Genomic DNA, 18,238 nt, shown 5'->3' with positions numbered 1-18,238 from the left:
TGCTAACCACTGTGCTACCGTGCTGCCAACGGACCATGGAGTTTGGACACGTCCAACAAGGCTTTTTGCGAGAAAATATCAGAGGCCATGGACGAGTCTATTACTAATAACCAGAATGGGGAGTTCTCACCCTCCATCTTATGGGAGACAGTGAAGGCTGTGATCAGAGGAGAAATTATCGCTTACAAAGCACAAAGAGATAGGGAAGAGAGGCGGCTAGACAACAGCTAGTCGCCTCCATACTGGAAGTAGATTGGCGATACTCCAAGGCCCCGACCGTAGAACTCCTGGCGGACTTTGACCTGCTCTCCACAAGGGAAGCAGTGCACCAGGCACGGGAACCCTATAGGAGCCCGGAGACAAGGCTGACGCAGCAGCTGAGAAAGCAGGCAGCCATGAGGGAAATAGCCAGAACAGGGACAGCAGAGGTAAATTAGTAGCAGAATGGGACAAGGTCAACAAGGCCATTGAGACCTTCAACAGGGGCTGTACACCTCGGAGCCCCCAGCAGGGGACTCGGGGATGAAGCAGTTTCTCGCTGGATTGGACATGCCAGTGATGGGGTGAAAGGGCCTGGAAGCACCACTAGCACTGGGAGAGATCATGGAGAGTATTAGCTCCATGCAGGCGGGGGTGGCACCGGGACCGGACAGGTTCCCAGCGGACTTCTACAAAACATTTGTGACGGTACTGGCCCCGCACCTGCGGGTGATGTTCACAGACTCGCTGGCAAGGGGAACAAGGAACTCAACCAAGCCCAACAAAGGAACCAGGAGACACAAGGGGGGGCAGGGGCGAACAACAACCTGAACCAAAGGGAAGAAAGGCAAAGGGAAAAGCAGTTAGGAACGAAACGCAGGGGTCCACAATCACCCTACAAACACTGCAAGGAGCGAATAAATGAAAAGGAAGGGAAAACTGCAATGTATTATGTAAACAGTCACAACCGATCTATGTGTAAATAGTTCTAGTTTTACTTCTGATATAGTCTCTTGTTTACCTCCCACAGTTTGTTCATATTTATATTTGTTTTGTGCACCTAAAACTCAATAAAACATGTATAAAAAAAAACTTCTTCCAACTCCCTCCCAACATCTCCCCAATTTCCTCTCAAACTCTCGCCAATTCCCTCCCAACCTCTCCCCAATTCCCTCTCAAACTCTTACCAATTCCCTCCCAACATCTCCCCAATTTCCTCTCAAACTCTCGCCAATTCCCTCAGCCTCTCGCCAATTCCCTCTCAACCTCTCGCCAATTCCCTCTCATCTCTCGCCAATTCCCTCTCAACCTCTCCCCAATTCCCTCTCAAACTCTTGCCAATTCCCTCCCAACCTCTCCCCAATTCCCTCTCAAACTCTCGCCAATTCCCTCTCAACGTCTCGCCAATTCCCTCTCAACCTGTCGCAAACTCCCTCTCAACCTCTCGCCAATTCCCTCTCAACCTCTCGCCAATTCCCTCTCAACCTCTCGCCAATTGCCTCTCGCTATCTCGCCAATTCCCTCTCACTATCTCGCCAATTCCCTCTCAACCTCTCGCCAATTCCCTACCAACCTCTCGCCAATTCTCTCCCAACCTCTCGCCAATTCCCTCTCAAAGTCTCGCCAATTCCCTCTCAACCTCTCGCCAATTCCCTCTCAATGTCTCGCCAATTCCCTCTCAACCTCTCGCCAATTCCTTCTCAACTTCTCGCCACTTCCCTCTCACTTTTCGCCAATTCCCTCTCACTATCTCGCCAATACCTCTCACTATCTCGCCAATCCCTCTCACTATTTCACCAATCCCTCTCAATATCTCACCAATCCCTCTCACTATCTCGGCAATTCCCTCACTATCTCGCCAATTCCCTCTCAACCTCTCGCCAATTCCCTCTCAACCTCTCGCCAATTCCCTCTCACTATCTCGCCAATACCTCTCACTATCTCGCCAATTCCCTCTCACTATTTCACCAATCCCTCTCACTATCTCACCAATCCCTCTCACTATCTCGCCAATTCCCTCTCAACCTCTCGCCAATTCCCTCAACCTCTCGCCAATTCCCTCTCAACCTCTCGCCAATTCCCTCTCATCTCTCGCCAATTCCCTCTCAACCTCTCCCCAATTCCCTCTCAAACTCTTGCCAATTCCCTCCCAACCTCTCCCCAATTCCCTCTCAAACTCTCGCCAATTCCCTCTCAACGTCTCGCCAATTCCCTCTCAACGTCTCGCCAATTCCCTCTCAACCTCTCGCCAATTCCCTCTCAACCTCTCGCCAATTCCCTCTCAACCTCTCGCCAATTGCCTCTCACTATCTCGCCAATTCCCTCTCAACCTCTCGCCAATTCCCTTTCAAACTCTCGCCAATTCCCTCCCAACCTCTCGCCAATTCCCTACCAACCTCTCACCAATTCTCTCCCAACCTCTCTCTCACTACCTTCCCTCTCACTATCTCACCAATTCCCTCTCACTATCTCACCAATTCCCTCTCTCTATCTCACCAATTCCCTCTCACTATCTCACCAATCCCTCACTATCTCGCCAATTCCCTCTCACTATTTCGCCAATTCCTCACTATCTCGCGAATCCCTCACTATCTCGCCAACCCCTCTCACTATCTCACCAATTCCCTCTCACTATCTCACCAATTCCCTCTCACTATCTCGCCAATTCCCTCTCAACTTATGGCCTGTTTCCTCTCAACCTTTCACCAATTCCCTTTCAACATCTTGCCAATTCCCACAAAACCTCTTGCCAATTCACTCCATTTCATGCCAATCCCCTCTCAACCTCTCGCATCACCCCAGCATCCGCTCGACATTTCATCAGGTGCCCCATCAATTCTCCGGTCCCTCGCAGTTCGTCCTCTGTCCCCGCACCCCAGCACCCTTCCCCTCCCCTGCCCTCCTTCCCTCCCACACCCACCTCCCCCTCCATGGATCGCTCACCCGCTCAGAGTCTGCAGTTGCCACTCGTGCCCCAACTCCATTTCGGCATCCAGGTTGGATCGGGCGAAGGCGACGACGGCCCTCCTCGCAGATCGCAGCGAACGGTTGTGGTGGGTGAGTGGGTTGGGGGACAGGGGCCAACGGGTGGCGGCGGGTGAGGAGGAGGCCTCCGCTTTGTCGATGTCGATGGTGTAGTTCAGTAGACTTTTCACATTCTTGTCAACGATGGAAGGGACTTCGGGCCCAGGGGGACGGGCCTGCGGGAGGACCCCGGACATGGGGAATGGAGAGTGCAGCAGAGGGGAATTCCAATGCCCTGAATAACAGATATTTCAAAAACATAAGGATTAACCAATTACCATCGGCTGGCCCAGCACCGCACTGTCAGAGGGTCAGCACTTAGGGAGCGCCGCGCTGTCAGAGGGTCAGCACTTAGGGAGCGCCGCGCTGTCAGAGGGTCAGCACTTAGGGAGCGTCGCACTGTCAGAGGGTCAGTATTGAGGGAGTGCCGCACAGTCAGAGGGTCAGTACTGAGGGAGAGCCGCACTGTCAGAGGGTCAGTACTGAGGGAGAGCCGCACTGTCGAAGGGTCAGCACTTAGGGAGCGCTGCACTGTCAGAGGGTCAGTACTGAGGGAGCGCCGCGCTGTCAGAGGGTCAGTACTGAGGGAGTGCTGCACTGTCAGAGGGTCAGCACTTAGGGAGAGCCGCACTGTCAGAGGGTCAGTACTGAGGGAGTGCAGCACTGTCAGAGGGTCAGCACTTAGGGAGAGCCGCACTGTCAGAGGGTCAGTACTGAGGGAGAGCCGCACTGTCAGAGGGTCAGTACTGAGGGAGTGCTGCACTGTCAGAGGGTCAGCACTTAGGGAGAGCCGCACTGTCAGAGGGTCAGTACTGAGGGAGCGCCGCGCTGTCAGAGGGTCAGCACTTAGGGAGCGCCGCACTGTCAGAGGGTCAGTACTGAGGGAGTGCCGCACTGTCAGAGGGTCAGTACTGAGTGAGCGCTGCACTGTCAGAGGGTCAGTACTGAGGGAGTGCCGCACTGTCAGAGAGACAGTACTGAGGGAGTGCCGCACTGTCAGAGGGTCAGTACTGAGGGAGTGCTGCACTGTCAGAGGGTCAGCACTGAGAGACTGCCGCACGGTCAGAGGGTCAGTACTGAGGGAGCGCCGCACTGTCAGAGGGTCAGTACTGAGGGAGCGCTGCACTCTCAGAGTCAGTACTGAGGGAGCGCTGCACTGTCAGAGGGTCAGCACTGAGGGAGTTCCGCACTGTCAGAGGGTCAGTGCTGAGGGAGCGCTGCACTGTCAGAGAGTCAGTACTGAGGGAGCGCTGCATTGTCAGAGGGTCAGCACTTAGGGAGTGCTGCACTGTCAGAGGGTCAGTACTGAGGTAGCGCTGCACTGTCAGAGGGTCAGTACTGAGGGAGCGCTGCACTGTCACAGGGTCAGCACTGAGGGAGTGACGCACTGTCAGAGGGTCAGTACTGAGGGAGCGCCGCACTGTCAGAGGGTCAGTACTGAGGGAGTGCCGCACTGTCAGGGGGTCAGTACTGAGGGAGCGCTGCACTGTCAGAGGGTCAGTACTGAGGGAGGGCCACACTGTCAGAGGGTCAGTACTGAGGGAGCGCCGCACTGTCAGAGGGTCAGTACTGAGGGAGGGCCACACTGTCAGAGGGTCAGTACTGAGGGAGCGCCGCACTGTCAGAGTCAGTACTGAGGGAGCGCTGCATTGTCAGAGGGTCAGCACTGAGGGAGTGCCGCACTGTCAGAGGGTCAGTACTGAGGGAGCGCTGCACTGTCAGAGGGTCAGTACTGAGGGAGCGCTGCACTGTCAGAGGGTCAGCACTGAGGGAGTGCCGCACTGTCAGAGGGTCAGTACTGAGGGAGTGCTGCACTGTCAGAGGGTCAGTACCGAGGGAGTGCCGCACCTCAGAGGGTTAGTACTGAGGGAGCGCCGCACTGTCAGAGGTGCAGTACTGAGGGAGTGCCGCACTGTCAGAGGGTCAGTACTGAGGGAGTGCCACACTTTCAGAGGGTCAGTACTGAGGGAGTGCCGCACTGTCAGAGAGTCAGTACTGAGGTAGCATCACACTGTCAGAGGGTCAGCACTGAGGGAGTGCCACACTGTCAGAGAGTCAGTACTGAGGTAGCATCGCACTGTCAGAGAGTCAGTACTGAGGGAGCGCCGCACAGTCGGAGGGTCAGTACTGAGGTAGCATCGCACTGTCAGAGAGTCAGTACTGAGGGTGCTCCGCACTGTTGGAGGGTCAATACTGAGGGAGAGCCGCACTGTCGGAGGGTCAGTAATAAGGGAGTGCTGCACCGTCGGAGGGTCAGTAATGTGAGAATTCTGCACTGTGGGAGGGTTAGTACTTAGGGAGTGCCGCACTATCGGAGGGTCAGAAATGAGGGAGTGCGTGCTGTGGAGCGCCGTGCTGTCAGAGAGTCAGCACTGAGTGAGTGCTACACTGTCGGAGCGAAAGTGTGGAGAGAGCAACTGCACTGTCAGAGGGTCAGGACTGAGTGATTGCCGCACTGTTGGATGGTCAGTACTGAGGAAGTGATGCTAAGTCAGAGGGTCAGTGTTGAGGGAGGGCCGTACTGTGGGAGGGTCAGTCTTGAGGGAGACTTGCACTGTGGGAGTGTCAGAGATGAGGGAGTGCTGCACTGTCAGAGGGTCATTATTGAGGGAGCGCCGCGCTGTGGAGCGCCGTGCTGTCACAGAGTCAGTAGTGAGGTAGCGTTGCATGTCAGAGGTTCAGTACTGGGGGAGCGCCGCACTGTCAGAGGGTCAGTACTGAGGGAGTGCTGCACTGTCAGAGGGTCAGTACTGAGGGAGTGCTGCACTGTCGGAGGGTCAGTACTGAGGGAGAGCTGCACTATCAGAGGGTCAGTACTGTGTGAGCGCCGCACTGTTGGAGGGGCAGTACTGAGGGAGCACCACACTGTCGGAGGGTCAGAAATGAAGGAGTGTTGACTGTCAGAGGGTCATTATTGAGGGAGCGCCGCGATTGGCGGTGGCAACCGTTCTTAGACTTTCTGGCAGAACGATAGACATTGGTCAATGGCAACAGCAGCTCGGAGGGGGGGGCTTTATTATTTTTTGTTTATGTTATTTACACTGAAGGGTCTGAGGGGGTGTATATACCTGGTGTGTTAAGTCGGGGTGTTAATGTTAATTTATTATTTATGTTCAGGGGGAGGAGGGTATGGAGGGTTGCTTTTCTAGACTGTGTTTTGTACTTAACCCTGTTGGGTTCTTTTGTTCATTTTGTTATTGATATTTTATGAAAACCTTCACAAAAATTATTTTAAACAAAAAGTTGTGGTACACATCGGTACCAACGACATAGGTAGGAAAAGGGACGGGGATGTAAAACAGGAATTCAGGGAGCTAGGAGAGAGAGCCAGGACAGACCGTGTTGTCATCTCTGGTTTGCTGCCAGTGCCACGTGCTAGTGAGGGGAGGAACAGGGAGAGAGTGCAAATAAACACGTGGCTACAGGGATGGAGTAGGTGGGAGGGTTTCAGTTACTTGGATAATTGGAGCACATTCTGGGGAAGGTGGGACCTGTACAAACAGGACGGGTTACACCTGAACCAGAGGGGCACCAATATCCTGGGAGGGAAATTTGCAACAGCTCTTCGGGGGGGTTTAAACTAATTTGGCAGGGGGATGGAAAACTGATTTGTAGTCCAGGAGATAGCGTTGCTGGAGTTCAGGAAGTTGAGGGTAGTGCAGTATTGAGGAAGGTATTAAGGTCACAAGAGTGGATCTGCAGGCATGAAGGTGGTTTGAAGTGTGTCTACTTCAATGCGAGGAGCATCAGGAATAAGGTTGGTGAGCTTGAAGCATGGATTGGTACCTGGGACTATGATGTTGTGGCCATTACGGAGACGTGGATAGAACAGGGGCAGGATTGGTTGTTGGAGGTTCCGGGGTTTAGATGTTTCAGTAAGATTAGGGAAGGTGGTAAAAGAGGTGGAGGAGTAGCATTGTTAATCATGGATAGTTTAATGGTTGCAGAAAGGCAGTTTGAGGAGGATCTGTCGACTGAGGTAGTGTGGGCTGAAGTTAGAAATAGGAAAGGAGCGGTCACTTTGTTAGGAGTTTTCTATAGGCCCCCAAACAGTAACAGATATGTGGAGGAAAAGATTGCAATGCAGATTATGTATAGGTGCTGTAGTCACAGGGTAGTTGTCATGGGTGACTTTAACTTTCCAAATATTGATTGGAACCACTAATTTGAATAGTTTGGATGGGGCTGTTTTTATCCAGTGTGTGCAGCAGGGTTTCCTCACACAATATGTGGATAGACCGACAAGAGGTGGGGCCACATTGGATTTGGTACTGGGTAATGAACCGGGCCAAGTGTTAGATTTGGTTGTGGGAGAGCACTTTGGAGATAGTGACCACAATTCGGTGACTTTCACTATAGCAATGGATAGGAACATATGGCAGGGCAAGGTTTATAACTGGGAGAAGGGTAATTATGATGCGATTAGGCAAGAATTGGGGAGCATAAGATGGAAACAGGAACTGTCAGGGATAGGCACAATTGAGATGTGGAGCTTGTTTAAGGAGCAAATACTGCGTGTCCTTGATATGTATGTCCCTGTCAGGCAGGGAGGAAATGGTCAAGTGAGGGAACCATGGTTTACAAAAGAGGTTGAATGTCTTGTCAAGAGGAAGAAGGGGGCTTATGTAAGGATGAGAAAACAAGGTTCCCAGTTAGGGCACTTGAGGGATACAAGATAGCTAGGAAGGAGCTCAAGAAAGGGCTGAGGAGAGGTAGGAGGGGGCATGAGAAGTCCTTGGCGGGTAGGATCAAGGAAAACCCCACGGCTTTTTACACTTATGTGAGGAATAAAAGAATGACCAAGGTGAAGTTAGGGCCAGTCAAGGACAGTAGTGGGAACGTGTGCATGGAGTCTGAAGATATAGGAGAGGCCCTAAATGAATACTTTTCTTCAGTGTTCACAAAGGAGAGGGGCCATATTGTTGAGGAGGATAGTGCGATACAGGCTGGTAGGCTGGAGGGAGTAGATATTCAGAAGGAAGATGTGTTAGAAATTTTGAGAAGCCTGAGGATAGATAAGTCCCCTGGGCCTGATGGGATATATCCTAGGATTCTTTGGGAGGCGAGGGATGAGATTGCAGAGCCTTTGGCTTTGATCTTTATGTCCTCACTGTCTACAGGAATAGTGCCAGAAGACTGGAGAGAGGCGAATGTTGTCCCCTTGTTCAAGAAAGGGAATAGGTCTAACCCTGGGAATTATAGGCCGATTAGTCTCACTTCGGTCATCTGTAAATTATTGGAAAGGGTCCTGAGGGATAGGATTTATGATCATTTGGAAAGATACAGCTTAATCCAGGATAGTCAGCACGGATTTCTGAGGGGTAAGTCTTGCCTCACAAGTTTGATTGTATTCTTTGAGGAGGTAGCTAAGTACATAGATGAAGTTAGAGCAGTTGATGTCATATACATGGATTTTAGTAAGGCGTTTGATAAGGTGCCCCATGGTCGGCTCATGCAGAAAGTATAGAGGCATGGCATAGAGGGAAATTTGGCCGATTGGATCAGTAACTGGCTATCACATAGAAGACAGAGGGTGGTGGTAGATGGTAAATTTTCATCCTGGAGCCCAGTCACCAGCGGTGTACCACAGGGATCAGTGCAGGGTCCTCTGCTATTTGTGATTTTTATCAATGACTTGGATGATGGAGTTGAAGGTTGGCTTCGTAAATTTGCTGATGACACCAAGATTGGTGGAGTAGTGGATAATGTGGAGGGCTGTTGTAGGCTGCAAAGAGATATTGATAGGATGTAGAGCTGGGCTGAAAAGTGGCAGGTGGAGTTTATCCCTGATAAGTGTGAGGTGATTCATTTTGGTAGGACAAATTTGAATGCGGATTACAGGGTTAACGACAGGGTTCTGAAGAATGTGGAGGAGCAGAGAGATCTCGGAGTTCATGTCCATAGATCTCTGGAATTTGCCACCCAAGTGGATAGAGCCGTGAAGAAGGCCTATAGTGTGTTAGCATTTATTAACAGGGGGATTGAGTTTAGGAGCCGTGAGGTTATGCTGCAACTGTACAAGACCTTGGTTAGATCACATTTGGAGTATTGTGTGCAGTTCTGGTCACCTCATTATAGGAAGGATGTGGAAGCATTGGAAAGGGTGCAAAGGAGATATACCAGGATGCTGCCTCAATTGAAGTATAGGTCTTATGAGGAAAGGTTGAGGGAGCTAGGGCTTTTCTCATTGGAGCGAAGGAGGATGAGAGGTGTATAAGATGATGAGAGGGATAGATAGAGTGGACATTCAGCAGCTTTTACCTCGGGTGGATGTAGCTGTTACAAGAGGGCATAACTATAAGGTTCATGGTGGAAGATATAGGAGGGATGTCAGAGGTAGGTTCTTTCCTCAGAGAGTGGTTGTGGCATGGAACGCACTCCCAGCTATGGTAGTGGAGTCGGACACTTTAGGAACTTTCAAGCGGTTATTGGATAGGCACATGGAGCACACCAGAATGATTGGGAGTAGGCTGATTTGATCTTAGTTTCAGACTAGTTCGGCACAACATCGTGGGCCGAAGGGCCTGTACTGTGCTGTACAGTTCTATGTTCTATAATACGAAAAGAAGAGGCACTTACTGCACTAGCTGAGCATTTAGAATTGCCTGAGATACAGTCTGACTCATTAGAACTTGCTAAAATTCAGTTACAGATTAAGCAACTGGCACATGAGAAAGAATTAAAGCAGCTTGAATATGCAATGAGAGAAAAAGAGAGAGAAAGGGAGCTGCAGATCATGGCCATGAAACATGACAGTCAGTTAAAATTAGCAGATGTAAAGGGTTACGTACAGTTGGAGGATAGTGATGAGGATAAAGAGAACAAGCATCATAGTCAAAGGTTTGGTAAATATGTCCAAGTATTGCCAAGGTTTGATGAGAAGGAGTTAGAAGCCTTTTTCATTTCATTTGAGAAGGTGCCTAAACAAATGAAATGGCCACAGGACATGTGGGTGTTACTGATTCAAACAAAGCTGGTCGGTAGAGCTAGTGAAGTGTTTGCATCACTATCAGAGGAGGTATCTGGGACATATGAGGAGGTGAAAAAATCCATCTCAGGTGCATATGAACTAGTGCCTGAAGCCTACAGACAAAGGTTTAAAAATTTAAGGAAAGAACCTGGTCAAACATACATGGAGTTTGAAAGGATCAAACAGAGTAACTTTGATAGGTGGATAAGGGCTTTGAAAATAGACCAAACGTATGAAGTTCTCAGAGAAATTATACTTTTGGAGGAGTTTAAAAATTCAATTCCTGATGTAGTGAGAACTCATGTGGAAGAGCTGAGGGTTAAAACTGCGAGGTTAGCAGCAGAAATGGCAGATGATTATGAATTAGTTCATAAATCAAAGCTTGGTTTCCGACGTCAGTTTCAGCCTGTGACGGATAGAAACTGGGGACATGAGAAATACTCAAGTTGTAAAGGTAAAGGAGATCTGATGGGAGACAATAAGGAGAGTGTACCTCAGATTAAAAAACAAATCCAGGAGGATGGAAGAGAAATGAAAAGTTTCAAATGTTTTCACTGTAATAAACTAGGCCATGTAAAGTCACAGTGTTGGTGGTTGAAGAAAAGCACTGGGAAGGCTGAGGTGGTAAAACAGGATAAGACAGTGGGGTTTGTTAAAGTGGTAAAGGAAAGACCAAGGGAAGTGAAGGAGGTGCAAAAGTTTGTACAGCCTGATCAAGAGGTGATTGATAAGAAGGTGCCAAATCTCTTCAAAGAATTTACTTGTGTGGGTAAAGTTTACTCGTGTGAACCAGAAGGAGCAGGTAAAGAAGTCACAATTTTAAGAGATACGGGAGCTGGTCAATCTTTAATGGTAAGAGATGAGGACTTATGTAGTTTGGGAAGAATATTGCCAGAAAAGGTGGTAATATGCGGAATTCAGGGTGAGAAGAGTAGTGTTCCATTATATAAGGTAAGGTTGGAAAGTCCAGTGAAAAGTGGTGAAGTGGTAGTAGGAGTAATAGATAAACTATCTTGTCCAGGAGTACAGTTTATCTTGGGTAATGATATAGCTGGATCGCAGGTGGGAGTGATGCCTACTGTGGTTGATAAGCCATTGGAAAATCGGACAACTGAAGTGTTGAAGGACGAGCATCCTGGGATTTTTCCGGATTGTGTAGTAACAAGGTCACAAAGTCACAGATTAAGACAAGAGGAGAAATCAGAGAGTTAAGATAAAGTTGAATTTCCATTATCAGAAACAATTTTTGATCAGATAGTTGGAAAAGAATAGGTGGAGGATGAGGCAGATATTTTTAGTTCAGGAAAATTGGCGGAGTTACAACAGAAAGATGTAGAAATAAAACGGATATATCAGAAAACACATACGGAAGAGGAATCTGAGAGTATACCAGAGTGTTATTACCGTAAAAGTGATGTCTTGATGAGAAAATGGAGACCTTTACATATGCAAGCGGATGAAAAGTGGGCAGACGTTCATCAAGTAGTATTGTCGGTAGGGTACAGAAAGGAGGTGTTGCGAGTTGCACATGAGATACCAGTGGGAGGTCATTTGGGAGTAAGGAAAACTCAAGCTAAAATACAAAACATTTTTATTGATTGTGTAGGACCGCTTCCTAAAACGAAAAGTGGGAATCAATATCTTTTGACTATAATGGATGTGTCTACTAGTTTTCCAGAGGCCATTCCAGTACGCAATATTACAGCTAAAAAGATTGTGGAGGAGTTAATTAAATTCTTTACTAGATATGGACTACCCACAAAATATAATCGGATCAAGGATCAAATTTTACTTCAGTTATGGGTAGCTTAAGGAATAAAACAATTTAAATCAACTGCGTACCATCCAGAATCACAGCGAGCATTAGAAAGGTGGCATCAGACACTAAAGATTATGTTGAGGGTTTATTGTCACGATTATCCAGAGGATTGGGATAAAGAAATTCCATTCATAATGTTTACAATTAGGGATGCACCTAATGAGTCAACCAAATTTAGTCCTTTTGAACTAATTTTTGGTCATGGGGTAAGAAGACCACTTAAATTGATTAAGGAAAAATTGGTGAGTGAGAAATCGGAACTTACATTATTGGATTACGTGTCAAATTTTAAGGAACTATTAAACAGAACAGGGGAATTGGCTAGACAGCATTTAAAAATTGCACAACATATGATGAAACTGGTAGCAGACAAGAAATCCAAAGTTCGTAGTTTTGTCAGTGAAGATAAAGTTTTAGTATTGTTACCAGTGGGTGATCCTTTAAAAGCAAGGTTTTGAGAACCTTATCAGAGTGAAAGGAAATTAAGTGAGGTGAATTATGTGGTAAGAACGCCGGATAGAAGGAAGACTCACCGAGTGTCATGTCAATATCCTTAAAAGGTACTTTGAAAGGGAAGGAGAGCAAAAGGAGGAGGTTTTAATGATTCTAACTCAAAGTGACGAACCAAATCCAGATTACTTTGAATTTGACATATCTCAAATTAAATTGGAAAATGAGGATGTTCTTAAAAATTGGGATAAGTTGTTGAGTTACCTTCCAGAGGAAAAACGAACTGACCTGAAAAGAATTATTGATATCACATGGGCAAGTTTGTGGGGATAAATTGAGAAGTACTAAAATGGCTATACATGATGTAGATGTGGGAAATGCTGTTCCAATTAAACAACATCCATATCGACTTAACCCTTAAAAATTGGCACAGGTTAACAAAGAGATTGAAAGTATGCTTAAAAATGGCATAATTGACGTCGGTTGCAGCCAATGGAGCTCACCCATAGTGATGGTACCAAAACCGGATGGTACCCAATGGTTGTGTGTGGACTATAGAAAGGTTAATGCAGTTACAAGAACGGACTCTTATCCTATCCCACGTTTGGAGGATTGCATTGAGAAAGTGGGACAATCTGCTTTTATTTCCAAACTGGATTTACTTAAAGGTTACTGGCAAGTACCTTTATCCAAAAAGGCGAAGGAGATTTCAGCTTTTGTGACTCCAGATGGTATGTACCAATTCAAAGTTATGTCATTTGGCATGAAAAACGCCCCAGCCACATTTCAATGGTTAACTAATACAGTTGTTTCAGGATTACCCAATTGTGCGGTATACATCGACGATCTGGTAATTTTCAGCCAGACATGGAAAGAACATTTAAAGCATCTGATAGAGTTATTCGATCAACTTCAGGAGGCGGGTTTGGTGGTAAACCTAGCCAAAAGTGAATTTGAAAAAGCCCAAGTCACTTTGCTGGGCCATACAATTGGGCAGGGTCTAATGGTCCCACGGGATGTGAAAACAAAAGTTATTGAGGAGTTTCCAATACCCTCGACATGACGGGAAATAATACAATTTCTTGCCATGAGTGGATTCTACCGGAAATTTGTGCCAAGTTTTATCAGTGTGGTTGCTCCACTGACAGACTTGCTAAGGAAGCATAGCAAATTTAAGTGGACAGTGGAGTGTCAACAGGCATTTGACTGCCAGAAGGCTGTGTTAATCACTGCTCCTGTGTTAGCTATCCCAAATTATACAAAACCAGTCAAAGTGGCTGTTGATGCGAGTGATGTGGGCGTAGGTGGCGGTGCTTCTACAAGAAGATGATGAAGAACTGAGCGGCCTATCGGTTATTTTTCAAAGAAATTGAATTCTCACCAGAAGAAGTATTCAATGATTGAGAAGGAGACTTTGAGCTTGGTGCTGGCTTTGCAACATTTTCAAATTTATGTGACCAGCAATCCGTCTCACACCGTTATGTATACTGATCATAATCCATTGACGTTTTTGGAGCGATTCCGGAATAACAATGCAAGGCTGGTCCGCTGGAGTTTATTGTTACAGCCATTTCATTTTAAAATAGTACATACGTCAGGACAAGAAAACGTGATAGCCGATGCTTTGTCACGAATGTGATGAAAAGAAGCAGGTTTGGTGGAGGAAGAAGAACTGAAATGGACCATGTTATTATAAATGTTAGCGTGTTTCGTTTTGTTAAAAAAAACATATATTCACTGTCAATATTTCTTAAAGGAAAGGGAAAAGCTGAAAAATGAAACCATCTTGAAGTTGATGGTTTATTTATTTTTTCTTCGGGGGAGGTGTCATGTGAGAGTACCTTTAAGAAATGGATGTGTATCAAATAACCATAGTGGATGTACCTTTAAGAAATGGGTGTTTATCAAATAGCTGCAGTGGTTTCAGTGTGTGGGTGAAGCATAGCTGTGACTCTGCTTTTACTTTCGCTTTGAGCAAAAGCTGGTGTGTGTCTGTGTGTTTTAGTTTCGTTTTCAGAGTTGAAGAAGCTAAAGTCACAGCAAGAATGTGCATTAATCTCTCTCTGCAATCTAAAGACTGTCTCCAGATCAATTGAGGATTTCAAAGTAATACCTGTTTCTGTAGAGAATTTAAACTTGCTGTCTATCTGCAAAAAGGGTCTTTTGGTCTTATGGATGTGGTTAGGAAGGTTATGAAGGGTTACTTATGGAATATCGTATCTGTGGGGATTATTGGTGTTGATAGCTGTTAAGATGTTTACTGTGAATTTATAAAGTGTTAACTGGATTCATAAATAAACATGGGTTTTGTTTAAATATACTTTAGATCTCTGTTGCATCACACCTGCAAAGTAGGCCCTTGTGCTCCCCATAACCACAATTTGGTAAAAGTCGTGGGTCAGGTGAACTCCATGATACCCGTAGGTGTTCTCTAAACCCTAGCCCATAACATTGAGGGAGCGGCGCACTGTGGGAGGGTCAGAAATGAGGGAGGGCTGCACTGTCAGAGGGTCAGTACTGAGGGAGCGCTGCACTGTCAGAGGGTCAGTCCTGAGGGAGTATTGCACTGTCGGAAGGTCAGTGTTGAGGGTGCAATGCACTGTCGGAGGGTCAGTACTGAGGGAGTGGTGCCATGACGGAGGGTCAGTACTGAGGGAGCGCTGCACTGTCAGAGAGTCAGTACTGAGGGAGTGCCGCATTGTCGAGGCAGTAATGAGGGAGTGATGCACTGTCAGAGGGTCAGTACTGAGGGAGGGCCGCATTGTTGTAAGAGCAGTAATGAGGGAGGGTCACACTGTCAATACTGAGGGAATGCTGCATGTTGGAGGCTCAGTACTAAGGGAGCACCTCACTGTCGAAGGGTCATAGAATCATAGAATCGGAGAATTTACAGTGCAGAAGGAGGCCATTCAGCCCATCGAGTCTGCACCGGCCCTTGGAAAGTGCACCCTACTTAACCCCATCCATCCACCCTAGCCTCTTTAATAATAATAATCGCTTATTGTCACAAGTAGGCTTCAATGAAGTTACTGTGAAAAGCCCCTAGTCGCCACATTCCAGCACCTGTTCGGGGAGGCCGGTATGGGAATTAAACCCGCGCTGCTGGCCTTGTTCTGCATTACAAGCCAGCTGCTTAGCCCACTGAGCTAAACCAGCCTCCCCCATAACCCAGGAACCACCTAACCTTTTTGGACACTAAGGGAAATTCAGTACTGACTGAGTGCTGCACTGTTGGAAGATTAGTACTGAGTGGGCACTGCTCAGTCGGGGGTCCGTATTGAGTGAGCGCCACACTGTGGCAGACTCAGTGTTGAGGGTGTGCCACATGGTCGGAGGATCAGTACTAAGGTAGCGCCACCATGTCAGAGAGTCATAACTGAGAGCGTGCTGCACTGTCGGAGGCACACGACTGAGGGACTGCCTCATTGTCGGAGTGTCAATACTGAGGGAGCGCCACGCTGTCAGAGAGTCAGTACTGAGCGAGTGCTGCACTATCAGAGAGTCAGTACAGTGGGAGAACTGCACTGTCAGAGAGTTCAGTACTGAGGGAGCACCGCACTATCAGAGAGTCAGTAGAGGGAGAGTCGCACTGTCAGAGAGTCAGTCTGAGAGAGTTCCGCACTGTCAGAGGGTCAGTCTCAGAGAGTTTGCACTGTCAGAGGGTCAGTACTGAGGGAGCGCCGCACTGTCAGAGGGTCAGTACTGAGGGAGCGCCGCACTGTCGGAGAGTCAGTACTGAGGGAGCGCCACACTGTCGGAGAGTCAGTACTGAGGGAGAGCCGCACTGATGGAGGGCCAGTACTGAGGGAGCGCTGCACTGTCGGAGAGTCAGTACTGAGGGAGCGCCGCACTGTGGGAGAGTCAGTACTGAGGGAGCGCCGCACTGTCGGAGAGTCAGTACTGAGGGAGTGCCACACTGTCAGAGGGTCAGTACTGAGAGAATGGTATACTTTTGGAGGGTCCACATGCTGCAAAGTCTGAACGTTTGATTTATGGTCATTTAGGGGGAGCGCTGATTTGTACCTGTGCCTGGGAGCGCTGGGTGCTGACACTGGATATAAAGTGGGTCGGACTATAGGGGGGTTAATCATACATTTCCCTCACTGAGAGGGAGGTCTATATTGTTACCTTTTCTCTCAGCTGTCCCTCCGTTCCCAGATGTCCCCTCATCTCCACTCCCACTGCCATTCGACTCGCCACTCTGATTCGTCATGTCCTCCATGGTGATCCTTGCCTGGTGCAGCGGCCTGGGCTCCTCGGGCACGGTCATGATGACATTGTCGGTCAATGAGGTGGTCACATGATGGACGACATTGGGGATGGGGACATGGTGGGTCAGCCAGGGCGCGGTGACGTGGTGCCGGGGGAGCGCCAGGTCTTTGGGGAAGGGCGGGATGGTGATGTGGTGCCTAGGAAGGTGCGGAGGCGGCTGGGCCGCAGGGCGTGCCATCACGCGGGCCGCCACAGACGGCACGGCTGCAGCCTCCCAGGCCCGCCGCACACTGTCCGAGAGAGGGGGTTGCTTGCGGAAGTGCGGGAGCGGCGGCCGGAGAGGCTGAGGCTGCAGGACGTGGCGCTCGTCCTGCGCCTCTTGAGCTTGGAGCCAGGGGCGCAGCCTAACCTCGCCCCGTGGGGGCAGGGGGCCCCGGATGGCGACCTTCCCCCATGGGGGTGGGGGCTGGAGCATAACCTCCTCCCGCGGGACCGAGGAGGGGAGCACAGCTTCTTGCCGCAGGGTATGGGGCTGGAACATGACCCCCTCCCGCGGGACCGAGGAGGGGAGCACGCCTTTTTTCCGCAGGGTATGGGGTTGGAACATGACCTTCTGTGGGGACGGAGGGCGGAGGACAACCTTCTGGTGGGGTGGTGAGGGGAGCACGTCCTCCTTCCGCAGGGTCAGGGGATGGAGCACAAACTTCTTCTGTGGGGACGGAGGGCGGAGCAGCACCTCTTGTGGGGTCAAGGGGCGGACTGGCATATCCACCTCCACCTCCCGTGAGGGCACCATCAGGGGCCGACCCGGGCCTGGTTCAATGAGTCTGCGTACCACCACGGGCTCTGGGGCCATGGATTCCACCTTCATTGCCACCACCGGGTCCACAACCTGCATGTGGGCCACAACCTGGATGGGCATCACTCGGTGCTCAACGTGGGGTGCCAGCACCCGGTGCACCACCTGGATGGGGGCCACACGATGCTCCACCTGGGGCTCCAGGACCACGTGCTTGATGTGGGGCGGGCGGGCCACATGGTGCGCCACCCGGGGCTCCAGGACCACATGCTGCACATGTGGCACCTCCACCCGGTGTTCTACCAGGGGCTGCAAGACTTGGTGCTCCACCGCGGGCTCCAGGACAATGTGCTCCACGTGGGGCTCGGCAACGTGGTGTTGCACGTAGGGTTCCAAGACCTGGTGCTCGGCCGGGGGCTCAGCCACAATGTGCTTCACGTGGGGCTCAGCAACGTGGTGTTCGACCCAAGGTTCCAAGACCACGTGCTCCACATGGGGCTCGCTGACATGGTGTTCGGCCTGTGGCTCGAGGACTATGTGCTTCACGTGGGGCCCGGCGACGTGGTGCATCACGTAGGGCTCCAGGACCTGGTGCTCAACCCGAGGCTCCAGGACCACGTGCTCCACGTGCGGTCCGGACACCCGGTGCTCGACATGGGGCTCCAGGACCTGATGTTCCACAAGGGGCTCGACCACGATGTGCTCCACGTGCGGCTCACTGACACGGTGCTCAACTTGAGGCTCCAGGACCACGTGCTCCACATGTGGCCCAGAGACCCGGTGCTCGACATGGGGCTCCAGGACCTGGTGTTCCACAAGGGGCTCAACCACGATGTGCTCCACGTGCGGCTCACTGACACGGTGCTGAACTTGAGGCTCCAGGACCACGTGCTCCACATGTGGCCCAGAGACCCGGTGTTCCACAGCAGGCTCCAGGACCTGATGCTCCACCTGGGGCTCCAGGACCATGTGTGCAACCCTTGGC

At 49.7% G+C, this 18,238-nt stretch overlaps 1 protein-coding gene across 1 annotated transcript in view; it reads right to left on the bottom strand.

Annotated features, from left to right (window-relative positions):
* Positions 1-17,920, bottom strand: part of LOC140392914 (uncharacterized) — a 184,911-nt gene extending 166,991 nt beyond the window's left edge. The window contains exons 1-2 of the mRNA XM_072478689.1: positions 16,371-17,920; positions 2,923-3,238 (exon numbers count right to left, since the gene is read on the bottom strand). Coding sequence (XP_072334790.1) covers positions 2,923-3,238; positions 16,371-17,823 — 1,769 coding nt within the window. The 5' untranslated portion in view covers positions 17,824-17,920. The remainder of the gene's footprint in view (positions 1-2,922; positions 3,239-16,370) is intronic.
* Between the last annotated feature and the right edge of the window lie 318 nt (positions 17,921-18,238).

The sequence above is a fragment of the Scyliorhinus torazame genome, chromosome 16 (assembly GCF_047496885.1).
Source record: "Scyliorhinus torazame isolate Kashiwa2021f chromosome 16, sScyTor2.1, whole genome shotgun sequence".
NCBI lineage: Eukaryota > Metazoa > Chordata > Chondrichthyes > Carcharhiniformes > Scyliorhinidae > Scyliorhinus > Scyliorhinus torazame.
Note: the sequence above shows the minus strand (reverse complement) of the source record. Positions and strands in the feature narration are given on the sequence as shown.